Genomic DNA, 27,031 nt, shown 5'->3' with positions numbered 1-27,031 from the left:
AGAGTACCCACTATGTTTTTTAGAATCTACTTCTTGTTCTTTAGATGAAGGATTCATTCATATTTCCGTGTAAAACTCATATTTGGCGTCGTGCCGTGGCGCCAAATTCACCAAATTTGAATGTTTTTATTTTTGGAACCGCCATAACTTTTGAAATCCTGGACGGATTTTCAAAATATTTAGCAAAAATCATGACAAGGAGTTCGACTTTCTTATTCCATGAAATTTTTTCCAAAATTATTGCTTTCAACTTTTCGCAAAATTTCGTAATTTTCTTAAAAATGGGGTTCGTCGAAAAAATGCTAAAAAAATTTCAAAAATTAGAAATTTTTTATTTTTATTTTTTCTCAAAAATCTAGGCTTTTGTGATCATTTTAAGCATAAAATCTTGAAAATCTGACATAAACTGCAAAAGTTATGGGGGTTTGAAATTGGTCGAAAATGGAAATTTTTAAGTTTGGCGCCACGCCATGACGTCAAATATGAGTTTTACACGGAAATATGAATGAATCCTTCATCTGGGGTCCTAGTAGATTCTAAAAAACATGGTGGGTACCCTGGACTCAAACGACAGGTCGTGAGTGTCCCTTGTTAGTGTTTTTCGTTGCTAGGTATTTTGCCTCACTAACAATGCGATGGTGTGAAGTGTAACCCTCCGATTTGGCTGAAATTTTGAAATTAGGTGGTCCAAGTCAGTACAACTAACGTTTCTTCAGCCAGTTTGTGCGATGGTTGGAGTTACTCAAAATATTTGAGGTCAAAGTTGAAAAAACGGCTGACATTTTTCAGGTGGAGTGAGAAAACTCCACTTCCATTCTCTCCTCCTCGCATTGATTCTCACTCCGAAAAATAATTCATTTCATCAATTTTAAATTTAGTTTATTATAGAAAAACATTAATTATTCATTGCACATGGGTCTTGGTCTTTGTTTTCAAATGATTTGAAAAACAAAATAACCAACGGTTTCGAAATGGAAAGTAAGTTAAGTTTTTCCATGTTTATTTGCCGTTAATGAATTTACAGGGTGTTAATAAAGTCCGATCCCATTTTTCCTGTAAAAAAGTGAAGGCTAGTATAAAAAAAAACTACCCGTGATACTTACAAAAAATGTTCGACATATTTACCTTAGTATTTGGTCTTGTTACCATTTACTTTAACCATGCCCTCAACTCTTTGTTTAAGGCTCTGTGCTAATTTTTCCAATGTGCCTCTGGAAATCGAATTCCATACATCTTGAACTTTTTTTTACTAGCTCTTCCCTCGTTCGGGGTTGTGGCTCTTTGTATACATTTTCCTTAAGTATGGACCACTGGTTCTTCAGGGGATTCAAATCTGGGCCGTTAGCGGCCCACACCCCCTTGCTCCAGACCGTTGAAACTTGCGTCTTGATGAGACTCAAACTCGCTTTTGCTGTATGGGCTATAGCACCATCCTGCATGAAAACTATTTTTCTTTCATTCGGAAATATTTCCTTGTTCCCCATGCTATCGAAATAGATAGGTAATATTTTTTCCATATAATGCTTTGCATTGACTGATTGGCCTTTTGGTATGATATGTAGAGGGGTCACGCAACGTGCACAAAATCCACCCGCTACCATAACTTTAAGCCCGAATTTTGGGATCGCTCTTGATGGTACATCCGATTTGTTTTCTGTCCTGTAACGAACATTTTGTTGGTTCAATTTTGGATATAGTTCAATAATAGATTCGTCAGTCCAAAGGATGTGACTGCGCAATTCTTCACCAAGTCTTTTTTCACTCAAATGGGCACTTTTCTGAAGGAGTTCTTCAAATTTCAGACGGTCATCGATATATTTTTGTGACATGAGAGGTTTTTTTGGTTAGTTTGTAAGCTGTGTGACCCCACTTCGTAGTTTTCACAAATTTTTGCACGGTCACACAGTTAATTTGCTTCTTCTTCTCTTTATAGCGTTTTGAGTCATTTAACTCCCTTGCTCAATTACGTAATGAACTACCGGTTTTCTTGCAAAGTCTGTTTTTAATCATTCTTTTTGTGGTAGGTGACACCTTTCTGGGTCGCCCTGGTCGCTTTTTGTCGTGGACAAAATTTTTATTCTTCCATTTCCAAACAGTTCTGCGGCTGCAGCCCAATTTTTGCACAATTTCTGTAGGTTTAAGCCCCTGCTGATGCAATGTTTGTATCTCAACTCTAAGATGCTCATGACTTACACGTTTAGTTGTTCCTCCCATGGTAAAAATTTGAAATAAATAACTTCACTGGTTCAAAAGTTCCAGCTGAATTTGTAACAACCACGCTCCAAAAAATGCATGGGATCGGACTTTATTAACACCCTTTATATGGCGTCCTCTACTTTCGGACCCGCTTGATTTTCCACGAATAAGCAAATTGTATGTAAGGGATGTCCAGTAATGTATGAGACAGATGGAAAGAGAGTACTGAACATAAAATCTCATGAAGCTCAAAACCTTTAGCAGATATATTTACATATGTATTCATGTATAAATATTGCCAAGATGATACAAATTTCATAAAAAATAATATGTACATAAATATGCATAACGATATTAGGTATGTATGTGGGAATATCCTTCTTAAAGAAATTACCCGGAATTTAAAATTCATGCCCTATATGATTTCATCGAATTCGATTAACGAATTTTCGAATGACAGGGTTTAAACCAATTTCTTCTTGTTAATACTGGTATTGACTCGGTAACAACTTCCTACCCAGAACAAAGTAGTTATTTTTCATTACTGCAACATATATTTACCATTACTTATCAACAAGTTACATACATATGCCAAAATACAGAAAGGAGACCACTTTGTAATTGTGACAGTGATTTTTTACTCAAAATTATTACTCCCACGTCTAGGCACATTCATTACTAGACATTTTTTAACCGTGCCTGGGACAGTGAATTTCTAAAAAATGATGGTAAGGGCTTATGTATTTGTGGAGAGAATGGAAAACGGATCCTTAATCCCATTCCCCACATATTTGCGGATCTATTTTCCGTTCTGTCCAAAAGTCAGCCCTTAAAATCATTCTTAAGAAATTATTTTTGTGCCTGCGTCCCAGGCAGCCTTAAGTTACGGATTACTGATGTACCTTGGGGTCGTGCATAAAGCATATGATCAATTTTCGGAGAATTTAGACCCCAACCCCCCTGGTGTGGCACATATGTACATGTCACAATTTATTTACATGGGAGGGATATGTAGGATGCTTTGACCCAATACCGTCGCTCAAGTGGGTTACATACTTTTCGCACAGTCATATATGTAGATAATATTCTGGGTATGTTTTCCGTCATTGGCCAATAATAATTTTGCAAAGTTCATTTCCACACACGTACATACATACATGCACACAGTAATTTTGGTATTATTGTTAACCTTGTAAGCAGTACCGCCGAGGTAAATGGTGGTACGAAATACCTCGATATTGCTCGATCCATTTTCACAATTAATTCGCACCATTTGCGCCACGGATTGTTCGATACCAATGGTGCGCCTAATTTATTCTATAATGGTCAAGGGGATTATTAATTAGCATCAATTGATGGAAAAAACTCGTGAACACACGGACGGACAGACGGACAGACAGACGGACAAGAGGAATTCAATAGCTCTCGTGTCACGCAGGGTGAGCTAATAAACCTGCAATGCTCTTTGCTATCAGCCAAATGCCCACGGTTCGGAGGTTCACAGTGACATGTTTATGGCACCAATCTCAAATTTTTCTGGACAATTTCGCACTGTGTATTTTGTGCTTGTGCATTTTACTTGATTTTATTGCGGTAGAATTTTTTCCTTTTAGAGACAGCCTAGCTATTGGGATAAGTCATGCCTTTCACGGAGATGAAACCAGCAACTCGTTCTGAACAATGCTGGAATCATTCATGCTATTAGCTGAATGCCCACGATTCGGAGGTTCGCACTGACATGTTTATGGCACCAATCCCAAATTTTTCTGGACAATTTTGCATTGTGTATTTTGTGCTTGTGCATTTTACTTGATTTTATTTTAGTAGAATTTTCTCCTTGTTAAGACTACGTAGCCGTTCAAATATTAACTGCGTTTCACTCAACTAAACCGTAAAATGTTTGCACAATTCTGAAATCAGCTTATCTATGAGCTAGATGCCCACCTCTCGAGGTTTCACACTTATATATTTCCAAAGTAGTAAATTTTTTTCGTGGTTAAATAGTTTCCTCACTAAGAAAAATGTGCAATTTTCAGCACGGGAAGAGAATGGAAGTTGAGTCTGCTTCCTCCACCTCGCAAAAAGTGTCCATTTTACAACTTTGACCTCTAAAACTTTGACAAAGTCTGACCGTCGCAAAAACTGCCTGAAGAAACGTTGGTTGCATTGACATTCAATCAATCGGAGGGTTACACTTGGCACCTTCGCAATGTTAGTGATTTTTTTTCTAGGTATTCGCCTCACTAAGAAAAGGTATATTTATCTAATTTACCAGATTAGAGGTGAAGTGTTCTCTGGACAGTAAAGTGTTGCCATTTCATGTTTCTAAATCATTTATTGCGACAACTACAAGTCCATTACATATTTTATGCAAACATTAGATCGTTACGAAATTTGTACGCATTATTGATTTAAACAAAATAATCTGATCAAAGTGACATACACATATAACAGCTTTTTGCATCACTTGTTTGTCCTGGTCTTCACTTTTAATTTTGAAAGTATTAACAAAGAAATCGACCAAATATTTCTCTGTAAATCTTAAAAATTGGTTACTTATATAGAAGCCAAACCATTATTTGTTTTATAGCAGCAGATTTTTCTCTCAGATAAATTGTGCCCATTTCAATACTAGCTTCGTTCACGTGTCATTAGTGGAACATTAAAATTTGGCACAGCAACCATGTTTACAGAAGAAATTAAAATACTTGTCGGATTCATCCTCGTTCTTCATTTCTCTTCCGCTACTCCTAGCCTGTGGACAATTCCTGACTTATTTTCCGCAAACTCACTACATTTCGTTATACGGTATGAGAACAACTCGATTGGAGCCAGTGACCAGGAGCTATCAGATTTTAACACACTTATTAAAAACAATCCGTATTCGGCAATCTTATTCCACCATTTTTTACTGAGTCCTTCCCAACTCCTCATATTATCTCGTTTAGATATGCTCTTCAGATCTCAAACACCGTTAGTGACATTCCTTCATCTAAGCGGGGACATACTCCTCGAAACCTACAGTGGTGCCCCGGCCCATGTCCTGCTGCAGAATATAGTCATAACATATTTTAATCCACAATTCATATTTCAACATTGTGAAGATCCCTGGAATCCAATAAATTACTGGAAATATCACATCCATTCTGGAACTTCGAAATTGATTCTAACTAATTTCTACAAGCCTCAAATCGTCCTAACTCCCTGTGTCATATCCGATCTAGTGTCTCCGACTGCTTTGATGGTCACGACAGATTTTTCCCTATCCCAACTTGCCCTTTCGTGGAATTCCTTAAATAACAACTTGCTAAAGAGGGATATCGAAGTGGATAGTGGCAGTCGTCTCGATAACTTTGATTGTAGTGTGAATTTCTCCAATTTGAAGATGGGTACACCAACTGGGATCTGCAGAATATTATTTTTATCTGGGGTCCACAACTTTTCAATCGTAGGGCGTACCCAGTCCAACAATTCAATGTCAATTTTCTACCATAATTCGATATTCGATGACTACGTATACAAGGTCGTTTTGGGATACAGCGACGTCTTTAAATTCGTGTACAGGCGGATACAATTCTCAGTGGTTACACATGTCCGGGCAGAATTTCAAGGAATGTATGCATTCCTGCTTCCATTTTCGGTGCAAGTGTGGGTAACTTTATTTATTTTTTGTATCCTCGTTACCGTCCTGGTCCAACTTAGTAAGGGCAAAATAGTCACGGTCGCTGTTCTGGACGATTTGATTATCATCATTTCTGTCCTGCTGGGGCAGACGAATGGGAACAGTTTAAAACTATTTTGCAACAGAAACACGATCGCAGCGCCTATTCTCACGGTTTGGTTGTTAGCGGGGTACTACATAATTACGAATAACTTGTACACGGGGGAGATCTTTTCCTATTTGACCGCCACCAAAGGACCCGCCGTGCCAACTTCTCTAGCACAACTTGTCGACTCTAACTTACCAATCCTTACACGGAGCAGCATTACAACAAAGTCGAGTGGAAATCACCAGATATCAACGCTAATAATGAGTATTATACCATCATTTATGCAAAAGTTCGAAAATAATAGCAAGCTCTTCGCGGTGTGTTCCAAATTAAAGAACAAATTACAATTTATGGATATTGGCACCACATTTCGGGACATCCTAAGATTGCTAACCTACATTATAAACTCTAAACCTGCGACGTATTCAAACACAACTTTTCCCACGGAACGCACTTTTGCTGTCATGGATGACATGGTGAATATAAAGTTTTTGACGGAATTGATCAAAATTTATGGGGGCCGCCTCGTCATTGACGGAAAGGAGGATAATACCCCATTCAATTTTATTACGATTGACACCGGGTACAGCAATTTCCTGTCGCCAGTCTTCCAAAAAACGCTTTCCCACTTGGAAGCAATGGGCTTGGCGGAGAGGTGGGCAAACTTGGAAGATAGCAAAACAATTGCGATGCAACTGTATCACTCGAAAAATGCAAGATACCGGTGGTATTTTTCGAGAAATGATTTCCACGAAAGGAATAAAATCCAAATTCGGGAGGAAATTCCGATCCCGTTTGAATCAGTGAAAGCTGTTTTCATTTTGTGTTTTATAATCTTACTGACTGCATTGATAAAATTTATTGCAGAAATTAGATATAGTTTAGGAAACGGTACTGCAAAATGTTATCGTGAAATTTTGAATCGGGTTATCGGATAATCTGAATCCGAACCCGATAACGTTCGGAAACAGAAAACCCTATCCGAATCCGAACCCGATAAAAATCCGAACCCCGATAAAAACCCGAAACCCGATAAAAACCCGAAACCCGATAAAAACCTGAAACCCAATAAAAACCCGAAACCCAATAAAAACCCGAAACCCGATAAAAACCCGAAACCCGATAAAAACCCGAAACCCCATAAAAACCCGAAACCCGATAACAACCCGAAACCCGATAACAACCCGAACCCGTTGGGAAACTCTAGTGACTGATAATTTTAATTTATTTATTCACTTATTTATTGCCTTATTTAGTTTTTGCCCATGTGGGGTTTAAATAACAAACAGAAATTGTTTATTTTAGTGTTGCTTATGTTATTTTTTGTGGTGTGATAAACATGCGTGTCCTACTGTGCTGTGTTGAAATAATATAATTTTAGAACTCAACCTGTCAGCCTTTTTTAAAAGTTGTGTCCTACTCAACACGGCGAATTTTATGAAATTTACATTTAAGCAAATATTTACATATATTTGACCATTGCTGAACTCAAATGAATGTTTGGGCAAAGGTAAAGTTTTGAGTTGTGATTGATTATCCTTAATTTGGCACAACGATGGATTGGAAGTTTACATTGTGTGGTATTGAGAAAAACTCAAGAACTTTGTGTCCGCCTTTTATGACACGTACCGTTAGGTTTAGGCCGAGACACCTGAAAGACGAGCTAGTGGAAGACTAAAAATATGTGAAAGGTTGGTTATCAAGTTAGTCCTTTTACATAAATTCTGAGGCTTCCAAATTCATGGAAATTCAGTCGAAATTTCGAATTGAACCTCATTAGAAAGAAAGATCGTATTTCTTGTGAATTAGTCTATTGTTTTCATGCATTAAAAAATGAGTCCATATTCATTAGAGGTCAATCAATATATGTACATAATGTTTTTCCATTGGTTCATCCCTTTGTTGCATGGGTTGCAATGGTAATTTATTTTTAGATTCCGCAAACATACATATCATTTAATATGCAAATTAAATCATCTTATTTTCGTTCCTCCAAAATTCGGAGTCAATTCATTTTCCGGAATGAGCGAAAGCAATTCCTTCCTCCATTCGTCCTTATTTGTGCCAAAAATATGAAACGTGTCCTGCATGGCTTTGCTCATGACGTGTTTAAAAAGATTGAAAACGGTTTGGAAGACGTCCAGTGCTACGAAATAAAAAGGGTTAATTAATTTGAATTACTTAATTTGTAAGTAACTCAACAAATAAAGGATTGATAAGATTATGCAAAACGTGGTAGTCACATACAGATACATATGTATTTACATATGTACCCCATACGATATTAAATATTACAAATTATTACCAGGGGCGGTATAGACTCATACATACACATGTATTCCGGCCAGTAATATTTTCATACCAGTTTTTTTCACTCAAAAGAGTATAAATATTTAGTTACCATTAATTGAGATAAGCTTATGCATCCCGTTTGGATAATTGGTTTGAAATGTGGTAGTAAATCGTACCAGGAGAGAAATACCTGCCAGATAAGGGTAAAAATAGAGAAGGATACAGATGATACTTTTGAAATTTGTTCTTTTCCAGCAAATTGCTTACATACATTGCACGCATCCATGCTGAGCAAGATTAAAGTTATCCATATTCCAAATTGTGATCCATTGCGTCACATTCTTTCCCATTTCCTGCGATTTCCAAACCCGGGTGGACGCATCTTCCGCTGTTTTGATCATGTATCTCAGCAGTGTTTCACCCTCACCCGATATGATTGCTTGGCGAATATCCCACTCAGAAATGTCACCAGTGCAAACTGTAATACATTGTGCGAATTATTTATTTTAAAAATAATTAGACATTTTAGTAAAAAGATTATGGCTTATGGACAGTTTTGAGACTAGGCAATATGTACGTGCATGACATTAACCAACTTTGGACAGATTTTCGTTAAAAAGCAAATGTGCAAAAAAACTATCAAAAATTATAATCTTTAACACAAAAAAAGCAACATGCTATTTAAAGTATTGCAAAAATTTTTGCCGAAGTGTATTGTATATACATATGCACACCTGGTCTTCCCGTATAGTCCGTGGCACTACAATCGAAATAATATTCGCGTTCCCAGAAGGTCCAATCTTCCCGCAGGATGGAATCTATCCTGTTTATCTTTCTCCACTTAAGGTTCTGAAACAGACATGCATCACACATTAACGTATATTAACGTTGATTTCGCTAGTTTTTAGTGTATATTCAATAAAAATACTATAAATTACACTACAATTTCGTATTACATGTTTAAAGGCGGTCTCAGCTTCCTCCACGTTCAATTTGTTAACTAGATCAGAGCCAAAAAAATAATACGCATTTATGTGTATTTACGGTTTGAGAAACAAGTTGAGAATCACTGTGAAGCTCCATCCAGCTAGTGATTTGGTGCCCCACATTAAAAAACTGGGGTGAATAATATGTACTAGCCCCTTATTTGTTTTTCTAGGTCAGAGGGTCGTCGAATGGAGCAGGTAGCTTGAAATTCTGGCGTGACCACCATACTCTAAAAAATAATGTTACCACTTTGAAAACTAAATGCACCCAAAATTCCGAAGAAGTAAACTGCATAAACTAAATATCTATAGCATAAGCTTTACTCTTTAACGTTCTCCTGGCTTTAGTAGAGTTTACTTAATTCGGAATTTAGAGTGCATATACTTTCCGTAAAGGCAACACTATTTTTAAGAGTTCACCACGAACATGGATTCACTGAATCTCCCTTTAGTAAATATTTCAATTAATCTAAATTCCAAACCTCGCAACCACCGGAGAAGGGCAAGGTCGGTTTTAAGCCAAGTGTGCGCCCGGATATTACCAACTCTCATTTTCAACTGGAAATCAAAGAGAGTAATTAATATTAATTTTGTAAACTTGGTAATAGATAATATTTCTGCATGCCATATCCAGCTTTCCATTCTCTTCTCTCGTTAGCCGTAGTTCGTCTTCAAGTTCAACCAAGGAAACAAACTGTAATCGGTGAGAGATAAGGAGTACAATAATCGACACTAATTTTAAATTGGTTTCGGACGGGCGCATGATATATTTCAAAATTTTAAAAATTTCCAAATTTCCAGTAAATTTACTATGTATGTAATAAATACTTGGAACAAGGAGGTAAACTTTACACTGTCGATGTTCACACCAGTTACCATCAAAGACTGGAAAGTGGAAAATAGGAAATAACTAAATTATGTATGTAATTTAATGAAGAAAATTATTTTGCCTTACTTTTTTATTACTAATGCGTATTACTGGATTGGTTCAGAACCATGTTCACACCAAGTAATCCAAGTAATCGTGGGAACCTTCACTTCTTTGTTTGACAATAAATTATTATGATATCATCGTGGGAAGGGAATGGCCTTATCAAGTTGCGCAGAGCAACTCAGGATATATATAAACACATAAGAACATCTACAAATTTATGTAACAATACATAGTTGATAAATGCGAGGTTGTTATCTATCTTTAGTATTATTTTTAATATGGGTAGACGGGAATGACAATCGTGCGAGGGCCGGTAGAGTAATACATGTGCATATATTTATACTCCGGTCGGTAATAATTTTCATGATACATACGATTTCTCTAAGAGTGCCTACATACTTTTAGAAAGATCGATGTTAAATCTCTCGAATATTTTCCAGTGTTTCATAGGTTTATGTGTATGTACGAATTTATGTACCTATGTACGTAGATTACATTTGCATACTGGCAATCCATCCCTTTTCTCCTTTTTTTGAATGCGCATGCAATCATGCACATGTTTGCGTATTCAGATATTTAAATAATGGTTTGAATGAGTTACACGAAGCCACAGTTTAAACTATGGGGACATCCATAACTTATGTCACGCAAAAATCTCGATTTTCTAGACCCCCGCCAGCCCCTTCTCCTCTTTAGCTTGTGTCACATAGGCACAATATCATTGGACCCTTGGATCCCCTTTTCCCCCTCTCGCGTCACATAATTTATGGACTGTAACAGAACCTGCAGTGATTTTGCTTGTGTATGTAAGTATGTAATAACAAAGGCTATAGTAAGGTTAATATGATTAGTTCCACTAGAAGAAAGGGACACGGAACTTGCTCCAAGGGTGCAAAAGGGTTGAAATATTGCTCACGATATTGAAGAAAAGAGTATTTATTTTTGGATACCCTTACCTGTTCCTTCATCAAGTCTCCCTTAAAATTTTCTAGGATACGATGCAATCTTACTGATTATTTACAGAAATATAATATTTACGTATGTATTTAGATAAATACATATTTAAATTTTAAAAACACTACATTTTTAAAATTTGATTTAAAATGCTCACAGTCAGAAGCATTCCTCTAATCTGTATCGTTCTATTCCGTGTCAAAGTTGTGTTTGGATCAGTGCAGAATAGTGAAAGGGTGGATTCTATTCCGACAAAAATTAGTTGTCAAGAAGAAGATAACTCACTTATTGCGAAGGTTAAGACGTACCTAGAGCGGAGCGATGTTGGAGAAGCTTTCTACATTTTTTATCCCTATCTGTGGACAAACCCGGAAACTTTGTTACACAATTTGGCCAGTATTCCATGCCTGGCTAAATCAGAGGAAGCCAAGCTCTTAGAAATTTATTGCAATAATCGAGCCCTTGTTCGTGTTCAGTATGACGCATTTCCTCCAAATTTGGGAATACCGGTATATCAATTTCGTAATACTTTATGTTATAGATAAGTTATAAAAGTTTATATTTTTAGAATGAATAATTTCTTACTTTTTTTATTACCATTTTTTAGGCGAAATTCCAAAGGTGCGGAAGTTTATGGGAATTAGCGACACTCTAGTGTTACAGGAAGCCTTACACTTCTGCGAGATGTAAGTTGCAGAAATTAGGAATGTCCCGGGTACCGGGTAGATACCCGGAATTTGTACTCAATTCTTTTGGGCTACCCGGTATCAAGTCGGGCATTTATGTAAAAGTGCCCGGTATACCCGGCTTAATTGATTTTTTTTGGCACAATAAATAGGCTTACCTCATCTTCGGAAGTGGCGAAATTTGAAAATCATCAGGTTTCTTCTTCTACCGATGATATAATAGATTTCGTTAAAGCGAACGTCCTACTTGGGAACCTGTTTAGTAAGCATTGGGATAGAAATAATACTCAAATTAGGATGGAATCAAAATCTTGGAGGATACGGGAGACACTTGCAAAGAAAAGAGCACGTAAGGAAAAGAAAAATTCACAATTTTGATATATGTATTTCAACCTCTACATAAAAAAGTAGTTGATATAAATGGAATATTGCATGCCTAATTTGTTAATTAGATAATTGGTTATCCAAGCTATATTTAGCATTTTTAAAGACTTTCTAACATATTGATCCGCTATGGCATCGATTGTTGATGAAATAATGGAAATAACAAAAACCGCAACTTGTATTCATAATTAAATGACCTTGACAAATGACAAAAATGCGATTGATTTATGATTAGATAGATTAACATAATAGCTCGATTTTAATAATCCTTTCTTTGTAGAGGACCAAGAAGTTTCGGCAGCCTTGCTAAAAATAAATACTGGTACATATATTTCTTCTTTAATATACATATGTACATACTATAAATCTTCAAAAATCGTGGATGGTGGTATACATCTATATAATTATTTAAGCATAAGTTATTCATTTATGTAAAAACATTGCTATTATTTTTTGCAGACATGTCTATAATTAATTCTCAATTGGAGATAATTGAAAGTGGTGCGTGCGTACGGAGTAATTTATTTAAATACATAAAAATGGTGGTATCTGTATAAAACGTATACGTCCTGTATTTAATTACAGACATTTCTTCAATTAAGTCTCGCCTGGATAAACTTGAAGGTGGTACGTGCGTACATATGAATGCCAATTTTTATAAATATGATATAATGCTAATCCGTGGTGCATAAATAGATTTAATATAATTATTTATTTACAGATGTTTCTGCCATAAAAAGTAGGCCTACTGGTGCAAAAAATCCGCCGACAACCAATGAAGGCACATGATTAAAACTTCCAATACCATAATGACAATTGTGCTACATACTTGGATTAAATTAATACAAAATTTACAAATTATTCCAGGACTAGGATCGAAAATGGTGTCCGAACCAACCAAAACTAATTTTGATCGTGAAAATAACGATAAAACGAGCTTGACAAGCACGCATTCATACCCTCAACATCCTCTACATTTTCCAGATCAGTGGTTAGGGATGAAGATTTCGCCCAGGTCAACCACGCCAGCTACGCAGCACGAGGAAATTTAAACATACGTACATTTAATTCTTTGTTACATATATATCACCGTTATAAATACATATTTGGATTATTTGAAATGGCGTCAGAGGACAATTCGTATCTGTTCACTTTCGTTCATTTGACAGTGAATGCAAATTATATTCTTGTCATTTAAAGCAAAATGACAGGAAGAATTGCGTTGTTTTAGATGGCCTACTATGAATGAGGTTATGTATATTGATTTTGGTTTACATAATGAGCCTATTTTCACTAAAGTGTTGCTACAATGTGGAGTAGTTAGTTATATGTGGCAAATGCATTTACGTTTCAACAAGTACATTTTATGAAAATCAGAAACATTAAGCTATTCTACTATTTGCATACTAAATCTGTCGAGAGATTTGTAAATATGTATGTGAATACTTCTATATACACCCGGTAGACAAAAGTATTGGTTATTTTTTAAGTCACATCTTCATATGCATGTAAAACCTTAATATGTTACTGACGTTGGTCAAATTTTTTCTGGCTGTCACATAACTTAATTACGTTCAAAATAGGGTATCTGCAGATTTTAACATTCAAGTATTTTTGCCACAATAAATTACAAACCATTGGAATACGTGTTATGGAGTCGGTCATAAGTATTGGTCATTTCAATTTTCCCTGTTATAACTTGACAATAAACTTCCATATCTGACATGTAAACTAATTTTTTGATTCAATACTTCTTTGCTGTTAGATTTGAATCATTTGCTGAAAAAAAATTACGAAACTGCTGGAATTGGATATTGTCAAATGTGAAAAGAAACGAGGTATCTGCACAGAGCTTGAAAGTGCTCACGGATTTTTACAAAAACTTCCATCTGAAAATAAAATGCTGTAAATGTGACCGAAATATGACCACAAACAGGTTTGGTGGCTAATAAACCATAGCGTGAACATATGAACGTAACAAAACCACGATAGAATACGAAGATTGTGAATTTGTCTATAGTTGGTCATGAAATCACCGCACTGAAACGGTTCAAAAACGCAAATACTGAGAAAAACAGTAGTTTACCTCGAAGCAAATCGTTCGAAGATTGCATGATGCTAATTTGAAGTTAAGACGAATGCTAAAAAATAAATTAAGTACCAGGAAGGAAAACATCAAGAATTTGAGATGTTCGAATTAAAACCGTACCTGGATAATTATGTGCTACTTTAAGGTACGTTACCTAAATGAAACTAAATTTCGCATTTTCAGGTTAAATGAGTCCAGGCTGACTTGGTGGCGACCAAGAAATTAAGCAAAAGATTAATTCCTCCATCACACAGTGAAATATCAAAAAGACGATGAATTTTCTAAGCTTGTTTTTGGTTATCATTACTAATACCCATACCTAACTTTTGATGTTCCGATATGATTTTAAGTTTAATGGCCTAAATTTGTGTAGATGCTCCAGCCCAACTTACCGAGAGCAAAAAACTCGAAGCGGACATCCATTTTCGTACAAAAACTTTAAACCAATCAGCGCAAGATAGTCACTTTTGAACTTATTTACGTTTCTGCGAAATGATTACCCAAGCATATCGCCCAGATGGCATAGGAATGCGTTCAAACCTTCAGACCTATATGTTGCGGAACATTTAATATGGTCCCCTTGCAGATTGGAAAATTAGCGAGCCTTTAGAACAAAATTCTTCGACAAAAACTCGCTACTGTACATAACGATAGTGAGGGCGAATTTTTCGAGCACAAATGACAGTTAACATAAGTCGATTTAATTTGTAATATCGGAAATGCTTGGCCATTAAATATAACAGAAGTAACTGCTGCCAGAGATTTCCATTTTCAATATTAATTATGAATTTTGAGAGTGACCAATACTTATGACCGACTCCATCACATGTATTTTAATGGTTTGTAATTTATTGTGGCAAAAATACTTGAATGTTAAAATCCGCAAATACCCTATTTTGAAGGTAATGAAGTTATGTGACAGCGAGAAAAAATTTGACCAATGTCAGTAACATATGAAGGTTTTACATGCATATGAAGATGCGACATAAAAAATAACCAATACTTTTGTCTACCGGGTGTACATGCGTATGAACTGAGCCACGGCGTGTACATAAATACATATGTCTAACGGTTTGTCAAGTTATGAAATTTTAATAAAGTATTTCATATCTGAATCAGTGTTGATGCTGATAAACTATTATTTTTTATTGATGATAAACTAATTTTTCAAGCCGTGTCACCTTAACAATTAGGATCATTTAAGTATGTCCCAATTTGTGTCATGATTGTTTGCTGTGCAGCAGTCATTGCGGCATTCGTTGGATTCGAAGTATCTGAACAATGCGCAGTTCCTAAAATTATGTTTAAACGAACATAAGGCAAGTTAGTGTCTAACTAAATATTTTTGAAATTACTCACCTGGAACAAGTACAACAGTGTTATACGCTTTTGGTGTGGTAACTCCTTGAGTATGCCACGGGTCCCAAGTTCCATGGACGAAAATAACGCACTTGGAGTTAAAATTTTTACCACCATAATACGCATTGGATTTAGCAATTTGACCTTCAACATATTTTAGTGTATACCTGAAATGATATGAAATGATAGATATTTTGATAATTTGGTCGTGCGTACAAGGGCTATTACAGATATGTAAAGACTCACTTTGTCCCAAACTTCTTGCATCCTGCACCGTACACGTCTCCAGAGAACGTATTCCTGCCAAAGGTTCCTAATTCTGGGTCTGAAGACAAAGAAACCGAATTCATTGCAAGTTTGCCACGCCCAACCTAGCCTTGCCACCAGGCCAATTACTTGCCCATGGAGGAAATGTCTGATGATTATAAAATTGTTGCTTGCTATAACTGTTTCCAGCCCAATCTACGCTTCTACAATATCTACAAATACGGCGATATTATTGATCTAATTAATTCCCTGTAGAATTCATTGAAGGAGTACGCACTGGATGGGTTTCTGCATCTGTTGGCCTGATGTGTATTTTTCACAATTTGGCTTACTTCCATTGGTTAAGCTCTCCATACAGCTGAAAGTTTGGCTCAGGTAATCGAAGAATCCTCGATCTGTTTCTCGGATGACTTCAGAAACCACCGAGTGTACCCTAAGGTTTAACGGGACAAATTAGTACAAATGATGACCAATCGATTACTTTAAATCACCAAGATAGTCGTAAACCGCTTCAACTGGTCCGGAAGACGACACAGCAGCCTTCACGTGGTTGGGGTATTTAAGTTTCATCCAAGCGGCTAAATTTGCCCTGTACGAACAACCAAATGAAACCCAATCAGCATCCTATAAGTATAAGTATGAAGATTGTACACATTTTAATCATCCAAACTATCCTTCCGTAATTTACCTGTAGCTGGTTCTGAGCCGAATAAACGTCAATGAAATAAGCAGCATCTGCTAGTGCCAGCTGACTAGTCATTAAACAAAGATCGCTCACATTCGGATTGCTGTTGATTTATATAAAAAGTTATCAAGTATCTAACATATCTAATACTTCCAGTTGTACGTACTTAACGGGGGAACTTTGTCCGTAGAATCTATGCTCTAACACAACCAGCATTGCGTTATATCTGTTGGCATAGTTATACCAGTAGCCACCATTAATATCGTGCTCCGCATCCCATTCCCCTGCAATTTCTAAAAATATGGGACCTCCGGGCTTATAGTATTGCATGTTGACCCAGTATCGCTAAAGAATTACAGTGTGATTAATATTTGCGTGCTGTTCTTGACCAACCCTACCTTACCTGAGACCACTTTTTATCACAGCCAGTAGAATTGTCGTGATACTTGCACTGCTCAAAGGCAGATTGTGCTGAGGCGACATTTTGCGATGTTTCGAAGCCTTTGTTGGTTGTACCGTCCTTATTGTACCAGTGGCCTTGGACGAAGATCTGCTCTTTCATCATGGGAGAGCGGAACGAAGCCCTCCCGGACCGCTATATTTTAGAAATGGTTGAATAGTTAGTTGGTTTTAATATAAACTTGAATGTAGTTTTACCGCGGCGTACAGCTCTCACTACTGGTGACTGGTGGTTGCGTGGTCGCAGCTAGTGTGTGGTCGTCGTGAAATCTGTAGGTTCCTCAGTGGTTGGGAAACTTGTCGTTGACTTTTCAGAGGTAGGAAAGCTTGTTGTTGAAGTTGGGAAGGTTGTTGTAGATCTTTCAGACGTTGGGAAGCTTGTAGTAGTTCTCTGCGTAGTAGTAGAACTGACTCTGGTTGTAGTTGGTGGCCTCCAAGTCCTCACAGTCGTGCTGGATGACGCTTGTCTAGTCGAGGTTGTGTTATCTAAAAACATAAAGCTTCCGATTGAGAAAGAACACGTAAACGCGCAAAGCTACTTACCATCATCCGAAATCTCTTGATATTCTACGCACTGCTTTCTGAAAATTAGAATCATGGTTTGCGTGCAGTTACAGTATGTGATCAAGTCCCCCTTCTTTTCAGGCTCTAATTGCTTTCCAACATTGAAGATGTTGCATTTGGCTAGATCGACTTTAGCTGGATTTCAATTAGAAAAATTAATCAATTAAATTCGTATAACAATATGAGGATAAGTTAAGAGCATTACCGTAGCGACGCTTTTCGATCAGACCAGCTTGGATAACAATACTCGTCGCAAGGACGACTATCGCCACAAATAAGAAATTGGTAGAACGATTATTTCCTCCCGTTTTTGCAAGTTAGAATAAAACTTGACAAGTGGGGACCAAAGTCTTAGCTTAAATAGAAATGGAAATCAATTTAAACTGTCAATTTTACTAAAAACACCTGCTGCTTCTGCATAAATTATTACAGTTATCCTTGAGCTGTGTTATCCAATCTTAACATTTTACACAATTAATTAATTTTTTTTGCAAGCATTTTGCAATTAATTCTGACATTACTTCGTCTCCAGTCATTACCAAAGTCTGGAAGGGTAAAACAACTGCATCCGCAAAAAACCTGACTTTGGAACAAACATCTAATTAATTAAGGGTGTCTCGAGAGGTGACCGCATTATGACATCGATAAAAGTGGTTATTGTGATGTTTTGTAAAAATGCATTACTCTATTACACCAATTTATTATATGCACCTACGTAATAATTCATGTTTTCAGTAGTGTTTTTCAACTGACAGCAAAATCTTCTCTAAATTTAGAATTTACAGCGCTTTGGATGGGGGTGGATTTGGGTGGGGGTGGAATTATAAATGCCATTTATATTTTACCCTTGAATATAGTCATCCCTACCTTTCATACAAAAAGTAGCTTATCGTCGAGACAAGGGTGTATTTATTAATTTACTTATAAATTCTATACAAAAAAATTTTACACGACAATTTTTTGAGTTTTTTATAAAATTAGTGTGCATAAAAAGTTGTGAACGTCAGGTATCGTTGGCCTATAATACCGTGGCAGTTGTCATGGTGATATTGGGTGGGAACAAGAACCCCGAGGCCCGGCGTCTCGATAAAATATGAAATAAAATTTTGTTGTGCTCCGTAATAAATGAATAAATTCTAAAACTAATTTTTAAAGCTAAATTAATGTTAGCATCTGGTATAATTACACAGTAAATACGCAGGTAACCATCGTACCCATAAAATTTTGAGTTTACATAAAAATATGTACACATATCTTATAGACTAATAGAATTTATTTTACGCATAGCGGGATCTACTTTCGAACTATGTACAGCTAATTCTTTAAAGATTCGAAAACAGGAACTTGTCTCACAATTAGAGAACCAACACGCTTACGAAATCCCTAACGCTAACTCAGATACCATTACCCCAATGCAAATGGCTATACCACCGCCCCAAACATAGAATCCCGGCAAGATCTTCGAGTTAAAAATCCAGTTTAGCCACCCGTTCAACCCTTGGCGACTTCCACCCCTTAAAATGATGAAACAACCTCTTCGGTCGGACAAGCTTAAACCAATCAACCCAATGCTTATATATTCCCGACGACTGCATTACGATAAGCTTATTAAGGACATAGTTTTCCCTAACTTTTACACCAAACCAGCTCCAAGTTTTCGGAAAAAATCCGTCCTCCGTCTTCAAAAATACGACACGGTTTTTATTATCGTTCATAAATGGCAAGATTGTATCAATGTTCTCGTCACTATCGAGATATCCCAGTTTAACACATTTCGACATATTACCCACGAAAGTATCAAGGTCCTCGTACAAAACGGGCGTAACTCGGATCACACTTTTATCCATGTCGGGGTATCGAATTGTCGGGATGCTTTGCATGAGAGCTAGGGCCAACTTCTTGTAGGCATTGAGACGAATCGAGTCTCCATAATAGCTCGATAATATGGTCAATTTGGTTTCCAAGGGTTGATAGAATGTGGTAACGTACCACGTTTTTGTGGTCCTATTATTCGCAAAAGCACTAAGAGGTCCTTCAAAAACGGGTAGAATGAAGTTAAAATCGGCCACGTCTGAGATACTATTCCATGGTGCGGAGTACCTCGTGGGTAGTATCATGTCCATGGTAAAGGCCGTCTTGTACCAGTTGGTTAATACAGTTCCCGCAATAAGTAACCAAATCAGGATAACCATTGTAAAACTAGTGGAATATCGTTTCTTTAGTCTCGATCCTTCGATAACTGTTGGAATTTCGATGCAAACTCGACCCGTGAAAATTATAGATGACACGTGATCCTTCACTGAAATCAAGCACAACAAAGCAGAAATAACAGTGAAGCTTGTCATGAACAAAATCCATCCAAGAAGATCGAATGGATTTAACAAAACTTTTAACGTATCGTGCCCTGGTCGAACTTGGTGACAAGATATTAATCGCGACGTTTTTATGGATTCAAAGGTAAAGGTCATTCCCATTGTGGGCCGGATAAGGGAGGCTTCGCTGAGTAAAGGAAACGTTCTCTTGATAGGGGGACCGCCAGAAATATTTGTACACCCTGTATTTAATAACCAGCCGGCCAGAAATTCTTCGAACGTGGCTAAATTAGTGATTCTATGGAGGTTCATCTCGTCACAAAATATCCTTAAGACTTGTACCAAACGATTTGAATTTTCTGGGAAAACTTCGGCACCCCAAAAGTACCGTTGCACGTGGGAAATCGCGTTTCGGGCAAGTTCAAAATTTTGGGAACATTCTTGATGAGTAAAACATGTTATGAGGTACCATTGCACCCCAAATTTTTCTAATCCCGGGACATGATAAGGGTTGAAGTAGAAAAAGTGTGCGTGGTTGTGCACTATTTCATGATTTCTTCACTCTAAGAAATTGGGTGATAGGCGCTATCACCGCGCGAGTGGAAATAGCAAGCGTCACCGTAATGGTGATAAACCTATCACCGATATTTGTCACCATTGGTGGTGACCGCCACTACCACCCACCATGGTGGTAGCTTCGCAATGCACGTGACTTACAGAGTGGCGAGTTTGTCCTACTTCACGCACCAGCCGACAAGCAGCGGAGTTGTAATGTAAAATTACTTTGTGTTTCAAAGTTGAAGAGGAAAAAAAATTAATACCGTGCGCAAATAATTATGGCGAATTTATTGACAGGTAAAAAATTGAAAAGTTAAAATTTAGCTAAGTTTGGCCAAGGTTTAATTTTTAGTTGAAGAAAACTTTGGACGTGGATGCCGAGATTCGCCTAGATGACAAAGAAGGAGCAGAGATTGACGAGGTAATGTTTCCATTAAATTTAGTTAGTTATTTTTTGCAGCTACTCATAGGTAATTAATATATTTTTATCTAATTGGTCCGCCAACTGTAATCGATGCGAGTCAATAACTGACGAATGTGGTCACCGGTTGTACGGCAAAAAAGTTGCTGATAGTACAACGTCATCTGTACAAATAAAAAAATTGTGCCAAAGTTCCAACTAACAGGTAAAGTAATAAGCTATGATTTCTGGACCAATCTAAATCAACATTAATTAATTTCAAACTCTAATTAATTTCAGTCAGTGTCCTACATGTCGTGACTGGAAACTCTTCGCAACTTCAATTGCTGGTGCAATTCCACAAATGGGGAGGAACAGGTTTTACATACACATATATAAAATATGAATTATCTGTTAAAGTATTTGAATAAAGCAATAAATTGTGAAAAATGTGACATTTTTGTGTGAAGAAGCGAAATTATTTTGATTTATCGATCACCAGACAGTGACATGGCGAACTAAATATGGTGGTGGTATATCACCGAACGGTGATAGAAAATATTGATCGTTCCACCACCATCCGGTAGAGGTCTATCACCACGATGGTGATGGAACTTTTTATCACCGCATGGTGGTAGGTTACCACCATTGCGGTAGAGTCACATATAGTCACCGCTCGGTGACAGTCCGGTAGTAAAATTTCTTAGAGTGCTGTTACGAACACTGAAATTGTAATGAATTCGCGGAGCCCGTTCCAAGCTAATCCACCGTTTGGCATCCTTCCAAAATAATTTTGCAACTCGTTTTGTAAGCTCGTCAAAAAAATGAAGTGCTGATTTAGCCAGGATTCATGAATAAAGTAGCGTTTCCTTTTGAAATAGTTTAGTAACTTGGACTCATCGACCGGTAGGATACTAACGTTCGGAAATGTGATGTCATACTCTGGAAGAAGAATAAAATATGCCCAACAGTGCTGGGCTGGAATCAGTCTAGTGATTAACAAAAATGCGAGCGGGACTAGGGCATCCAAAACCGGTTTTTCCGATTTTGTAAAACCGGTTAAAAACCGGTTTTCGATTTCCCCGAAAACCGGTTTTATAATTTTCTGAAAAAACGATTTTGTTAAAAACCGGTTTCATCACACTCAAAAACCGGTTTTTGATTTTTGATAAAAATTGTTTTAGAACTACAAAATATTAGTGATTTCTCGTTTTTCATGCAAAAAATCAATTGTTCTGAAATATTTGTCTCTAAATGAATGCCAAAAGTTTGTTCAACTTTAAATTTTACCACATATATTTAACACATTTTTAAAATTTTGTAGAAAACCGGTTTGAAAACCGGTTTAAAACCGGTTTTGGAGAAAATCGAGAACCGGTTTTACAAAAATTTAAAAAACTGGAAAAATCGAAAACCGGTTCTACGAAAGTTTTCCAAAATCGGAAAAATCGAAAACCGGTTTTTGAAAATTTTCCGATTCTGGATGCCCTAATGCGGGACTTGATACTGCAGGGCGAAATCGGAATATCTCGGTGAATTGATAATTATGACGGGAGTACCGTCATAATTAAATAGATTAAACTTAATTTGTTTCGTACCATTGGTTTCTGGTAGCACGAAGAATGTGGTGCAATCCGAAAAAGGCGTAAATGTGTGGCTACCCACGGTTGGCTGGATAAGGTGTAGATAACCCAAAGATATCACAATGGTGGCTATACAAAAATAAAAATTTCCCTGTACCATTCCTATTTCTTTCTTGAAAAGATTCTATGGAAAATGTATATTTAAGATACCTTCATATGCGAAATAATCGCTTCAAATTGAAGCGAAGCAGGTTGCCCTCGCTGTGTAAAGATGTTTGGGTCGACCAACTACAAAATATTGTATGAAATAAAAATTGGAGGACCTGTCAAATGTTTCATGTAAAAGTTTCCTCATTTTCAACATTCCACTCGAATTACTCGACTTGTCATAATTTGTGCTTTGACAGTTGTGAAACTACTATTTTTTCAACATGTATTGGCCCATCTCATTGGGGCCGTTCATAACTTATGTCACGCATGAGGGGTAAGGGGGAGGGGGTCGAAGGTTCCAATGATAACGCGCTTATTTATGTGACGGATGCTAAAGGGGGGAGGGGAGTCTAGAAATTCATGATTTTTTGGATGACATAATTTATGGATGTCCCCAAGACCATTACGATACATCGACAGGAAATAAACGCTCTTTATACCAAGGGTTACATGGATTTTTCTGGACTGGATTGATGTATGGATATTAATTTTCAGGGAAGACAACGAAAATACATATAAAAATGTTATGAAACGGATTATACAGTATAAGTATGTCGAATAGTGTATATATGTAAAATTCAAATTATTCTCATCATGATTAATTTAAAGATATACAACAAACACGTATCAGGGTGTAACGTTCTTGTTCAAAGTGTAATATTTATTGAAATAATTAAAAATGTAATAATTAAAAAACAATAACTTTAAGTTACACAGTTGTACTTCGGTAATTTAAAGAGATCAGCAAATTTGTGAAATAATTAGTTTTTTGTACTTTCTTAAAGGTTTGAGATTCTGTGGGTAAAATCTATTTGTGTAATAAACATTAAAAGAGAGGTCGGTAGAATTTTATGTTTTTGCAAATCATTAATTTTTTGCACTTAAAGCGTTAAGATTCAAAATATAATTCACATAATATTTATGGAAATAGGTGTAAATCATGGAAAATTAGATCGGTAGAATTTTACTGTAATTAGTCATCCATGTCTTGCTTGTAGTGTCGATATTCCGGCTTCAATTCCCACATGTTCCGATGCGGGTTTTTCACACAATAGTTGCAAACCTCTTTCAACACTTCTTTCAGAAATCCCTGAAAAACAAGTAATCAAATCTATTTTGACATCTTTCCATCCTTTCATGTTGAAGTTTAAAATGAGTTTTTAAACGGTTTTGAGGACTTGATTTCTAAAAACTATACAGTTTTATTTATACTCGACCAAGCTTTCTACAACGAATGTTGTCTTCATCAGTAATCAAATACTTTTTAATTAGTGTATTTAATTGGTATTTAATTAGTATTCATAAAGTGTCAATATTTCCGAGGCATACATATGTTTATAAATCTAGATATGTACATATGTACACTATCCAATATTAATCCATGTATTAAAATAATACCAAGCCGTATTGATGCATGACTCATCCATGACGGTATCGATAAAAATTACGGTGTAGTAATATTTAGCCCAATATTAAAGTTTTGCCGTATCGGTAGCAAATTTTTACGGGTATCATTCATTTTAATACCTATCTGTAGCAACTTTAATACCCAGCAATCTATACTTTCCTGACTTTACCAGATTTTTAACAGTTTATAATATTTTTTATCTTAGCAATTTTAACATTTCAACTGCGTTAATGCAAATAAAGATTCGCAGATGCCAATATTTTAAACTGGGTTGCAGATAAATTCACTTGCACGGACAAGCTTCTCAAACTAAAACTCTGAACATTTTAGCAGGTGGAAAGCTTTCCAAAAAAGGCGTTCAAATATAACTGTAAAAGTTTATCCGGTCAAGTTGTGAATCGAATAACTTTTGCATAACTCTAATAAATATATGAACAGAAAAATTGGCGAATTTTATCCAGAATTAAAAATTTCGCTACTCACGATGGGTTGGTTGGTTATTTTCACTAAATCCTTAACGTTGTAATACTGATGTTTTTCAAACGCTGCGAACAACATTTCCAAAACTTTGTCCTTTTCATCTCGAGCTTTCTTCCCTTCCGCTTTTTTCCTCTGTTCATATTCAATCTGTCGCAATGAAAAATAATATTTGTAAAATTTTTGCAGAATTGAAATTTGTTTGCTAGTTTTTTTAAAATTCCTTATCATGTTTGACTCACATTATTTTTGTGATCTGCGACCGGCTTATAATTGTTGACGACACGGTCCAACTGCTGCACTGACCTCGCGGGTTTTGACGCCCTCTTAATTTCCTCCATTTTCATGGCCATGTAGCTCGAATCGGCGTACGGACGACATTCCAATTTCTCGCTGACCTTGCCCAAAATGCGAACTTTGTCCGGCTCCGAGGGAAATAGATCGTCTTTTGGAGCTGACATTAAAAAAATATTATAAACTTCCGTCGATTTAAAACATTAAGGAATTTTTAAAATCCCTAATTTTTTAATCCTCCTCATCTATTCAGTCATTTTTCCAAATTAAGAAGAATGTGTGCACTGAATATTTTCGCAAATGCTTTGCAAAAATTATATGTACATATTACGTTATAGGTACAAATAAAAAATTGTATGTACATATGCAATCTTACAAAAATGAAATTAAAGGGATCTTTCCAATGGATAAATTATTTCGAAAAGCAATTAACATACTTTTTACGATCACAATTCAAAAGTTCAAAATTTTAACAATAATTTGCTAGGTTTTGCGAGAACTATGGTAAATATATGTAAATATTATGAAATAAAAAATTGTGCACGCGAATCCGTTGGTCGGTTTGTATTTGGTGTTGCCAAGTATGTATTTGCAAATTTGCAATAGTTTGCTAAATTTACGAAAAATTATGCAACTACCTTCCGTGTGATCAAATGCGATCAAAGTTTGATGAATTGGTCCAACTTGGAATGCATGCTCCTTCGGAATTTCCGACTCGCCTGGTTCCGTTAAACACATCGTGGCGTCACTGAGACTTAAGGTCAGCGTGGGGCGCGCTGTGGGGGACGACTTGCAAATTTTCACTTTCCCCGCCTCCCTAGAAACCAATTAATTTAGTTTAAAGGTGAAACCAAATACAAAATATTTAGGGCTGATGTTAAAAATTTCATTTACAAATCTCCAGGAATTCGTTCCCATCGAGCTGCCAAGTACTTTGGAACCTGTGCGAAAAAACAATTTGTCAAATGTCCAAGCATAATTCCATTCCATGTAATCATATTCACTATGACCTTTGTAACCCGGTAAACGCCGTAAATGTTTTTTGTAAAACAATCTCAGGTATTAAATCTACCCACTTAATTATGCATTATGTACATGTACATACGTCCATTTACGTATTTGCATAAATTGACTTTGAGACAAGCACTCAATCATTAGTAACTTCGTAAAATCAGTTTCTTGTAGAATAATTTTACCAAACCTTCACAAAACAGAGAGACTTCCTTGATCTGAGCAAGTTTGCAAAAATTTGTGAGCTAGTTTTCCCTACAAATGTTTGCAAAACTTTTGTAAGTTTCCGGATTTTACAATGTTACAGAGGTTTGTGCTAATTCCTTCCGGTTTGATTCCGTCACGAAGGTACAAATGAATGCAAAAAATATATAAAGTTATTATATGAATTTCCACCTTAACCAGCCAAACGGTCTTATTCACCGCGGAAAGGTCAACTTTAGCAGGTAACGGCGTACTTTTGACCGCCTTAGGCTCATCACCCCGTCCACTTTGTGGTTGACTCATGTCGTTAATTGCACCCACTTTTATTAACTTGTAAAAGTGTTTCTTTTATACAAAAAATGTATTATGAAACTTCAAAAGTGCAAAACGTCAAAAACTCTTTGTTTTTTAAATTACGTTTAACAATCGATGTGTTGGCTTATCGTAGAATTAGTCTGACGCAGTTAGTCGTGTATTTTGTTAAGTAAAGGACATATTTCTGAGCGTAGTTTTATGTATTTCCATGTAATTTATTTTATGCTGGAAACATTGGATTTATTTCTGAGATCAGAGAAACATTGTACTTTGTGTTATGTATGTACGGGATGTGGAAAAGTGCAAAAGAGAGGGCTTCCGTTTCTGAGGGACGTTACATAAAGAACGTCACCCGAAAGGGGGATATTGGCTCTTTATTTATTTTGGGGAATAAAAATGTCACCAATCTGGGATAAAATTGTGTCCTGATACATATTAAAATTGGTGTTTTATTCCCCTTCATTTCTGCACGACCCCTTCTTTATTGATCCTTTTTTGTTTATTAGGAAGGAAACGAAACCGCTCTTGAATGTCTCATTCAGCATGAAAAAAGCTGCACGGTAAAGATTTTCATGTACATAAAGAAGCCTACATCTCAAAAGCATCAAGATTCCCAAATTTTGCACGAATTTTG

General features: G+C 36.4%; 3 protein-coding genes and 1 non-coding gene across 8 annotated transcripts; 1 reads left to right on the top strand and 3 right to left on the bottom strand.

Annotated features, from left to right (window-relative positions):
* Window positions 1–7,835: 7,835 nt before the first annotated feature.
* On the bottom strand, window positions 7,836–10,124 carry LOC110854487 (SEC14 cytosolic factor). 2 transcript variants are annotated; one of them, XM_035855258.1, is made up of 7 exons: window positions 9,870–10,124; window positions 9,727–9,802; window positions 9,197–9,258; window positions 8,993–9,107; window positions 8,530–8,736; window positions 8,368–8,448; window positions 7,836–8,112 (listed from the first exon to the last, which is right to left on the bottom strand). In XM_035855258.1, exons 1-7 carry the CDS (start codon window positions 10,005–10,007, stop codon window positions 7,940–7,942), a joined length of 852 nt encoding a protein of 283 aa, XP_035711151.1. In that variant the 5' UTR covers window positions 10,008–10,124; the 3' UTR covers window positions 7,836–7,939. The 2 variants fall into 2 exon arrangements, with proteins under 2 accessions (XP_035711151.1, XP_035711152.1); XM_035855259.1 differs by having other exon boundaries at window positions 9,215–9,258.
* Window positions 10,125–11,252: 1,128 nt separating this feature from the next.
* Window positions 11,253–11,799, top strand: LOC118436837. Its single transcript, XM_035855475.1, has 2 exons — window positions 11,253–11,641; window positions 11,740–11,799. Exons 1-2 carry the CDS (start codon window positions 11,282–11,284, stop codon window positions 11,785–11,787), a joined length of 408 nt encoding a protein of 135 aa, XP_035711368.1. The 5' UTR covers window positions 11,253–11,281; the 3' UTR covers window positions 11,788–11,799.
* A 3,607-nt stretch (window positions 11,800–15,406) lies between these two features.
* LOC110854486 lies at window positions 15,407–17,938 on the bottom strand. 4 transcript variants are annotated; one of them, XR_004835745.1, is made up of 11 exons: window positions 17,831–17,938; window positions 17,605–17,760; window positions 17,260–17,547; window positions 17,006–17,197; window positions 16,769–16,947; window positions 16,606–16,705; window positions 16,409–16,506; window positions 16,195–16,350; window positions 15,897–16,129; window positions 15,651–15,817; window positions 15,407–15,583 (listed from the first exon to the last, which is right to left on the bottom strand). It is a non-coding gene; the product is annotated as an uncharacterized LOC110854486 (transcript). The 4 variants fall into 4 exon arrangements; XR_004835746.1 differs by having other exon boundaries at window positions 16,195–16,541; XR_004835743.1 differs by having other exon boundaries at window positions 16,195–16,506.
* Window positions 17,939–23,323: 5,385 nt separating this feature from the next.
* LOC110854608 (general transcription factor IIF subunit 2) lies at window positions 23,324–26,698 on the bottom strand. The gene is made up of 6 exons (XM_022103071.2): window positions 26,275–26,698; window positions 25,762–25,808; window positions 25,506–25,684; window positions 24,816–25,027; window positions 24,580–24,723; window positions 23,324–23,778 (listed from the first exon to the last, which is right to left on the bottom strand). Exons 1-6 carry the CDS (start codon window positions 26,383–26,385, stop codon window positions 23,662–23,664), a joined length of 810 nt encoding a protein of 269 aa, XP_021958763.1. The 5' UTR covers window positions 26,386–26,698; the 3' UTR covers window positions 23,324–23,661.
* Window positions 26,699–27,031: the final 333 nt, after the last annotated feature.

This window comes from Folsomia candida, unplaced genomic scaffold (genome assembly GCF_002217175.1).
Source record: "Folsomia candida strain VU population unplaced genomic scaffold, ASM221717v1 Fcan01_Sc010, whole genome shotgun sequence".
Lineage (NCBI taxonomy): Eukaryota > Metazoa > Arthropoda > Collembola > Entomobryomorpha > Isotomidae > Folsomia > Folsomia candida.
This window is presented reverse-complemented; position numbering and strand designations above follow the sequence as displayed.

Coding starts and splice junctions, on each gene's coding strand:
- LOC118436837 (XM_035855475.1), top strand. CDS start 11,282: ATGCTCACAGTCAGAAGCATTCCTCTAATCTGTATCGTTCTATTCCGT. Junction 11,642..11,739: donor CTCCAAATTTGGGAATACCG/GTATATCAATTT, acceptor ACCATTTTTTAG/GCGAAATTCCAAAGGTGCGG.
- LOC110854608 (XM_022103071.2), bottom strand. CDS start 26,385: ATGAGTCAACCACAAAGTGGACGGGGTGATGAGCCTAAGGCGGTCAAA. Junction 25,685..25,761: donor GAACGAATTCCTGGAGATTT/GTAAATGAAATT, acceptor ATTGGTTTCTAG/GGAGGCGGGGAAAGTGAAAA. Junction 23,779..24,579: donor AAATAACCAACCAACCCATC/GTGAGTAGCGAA, acceptor CTTGTTTTTCAG/GGATTTCTGAAAGAAGTGTT.
- LOC110854487 (XM_035855258.1), bottom strand. CDS start 10,007: ATGCGCCCGTCCGAAACCAATTTAAAATTAGTGTCGATTATTGTACTC. Junction 9,108..9,196: donor ATGTAATACGAAATTGTAGT/GTAATTTATAGT, acceptor TGTCTGTTTCAG/AACCTTAAGTGGAGAAAGAT. Junction 8,449..8,529: donor TCAGCATGGATGCGTGCAAT/GTATGTAAGCAA, acceptor CTTATCTGGCAG/GTATTTCTCTCCTGGTACGA.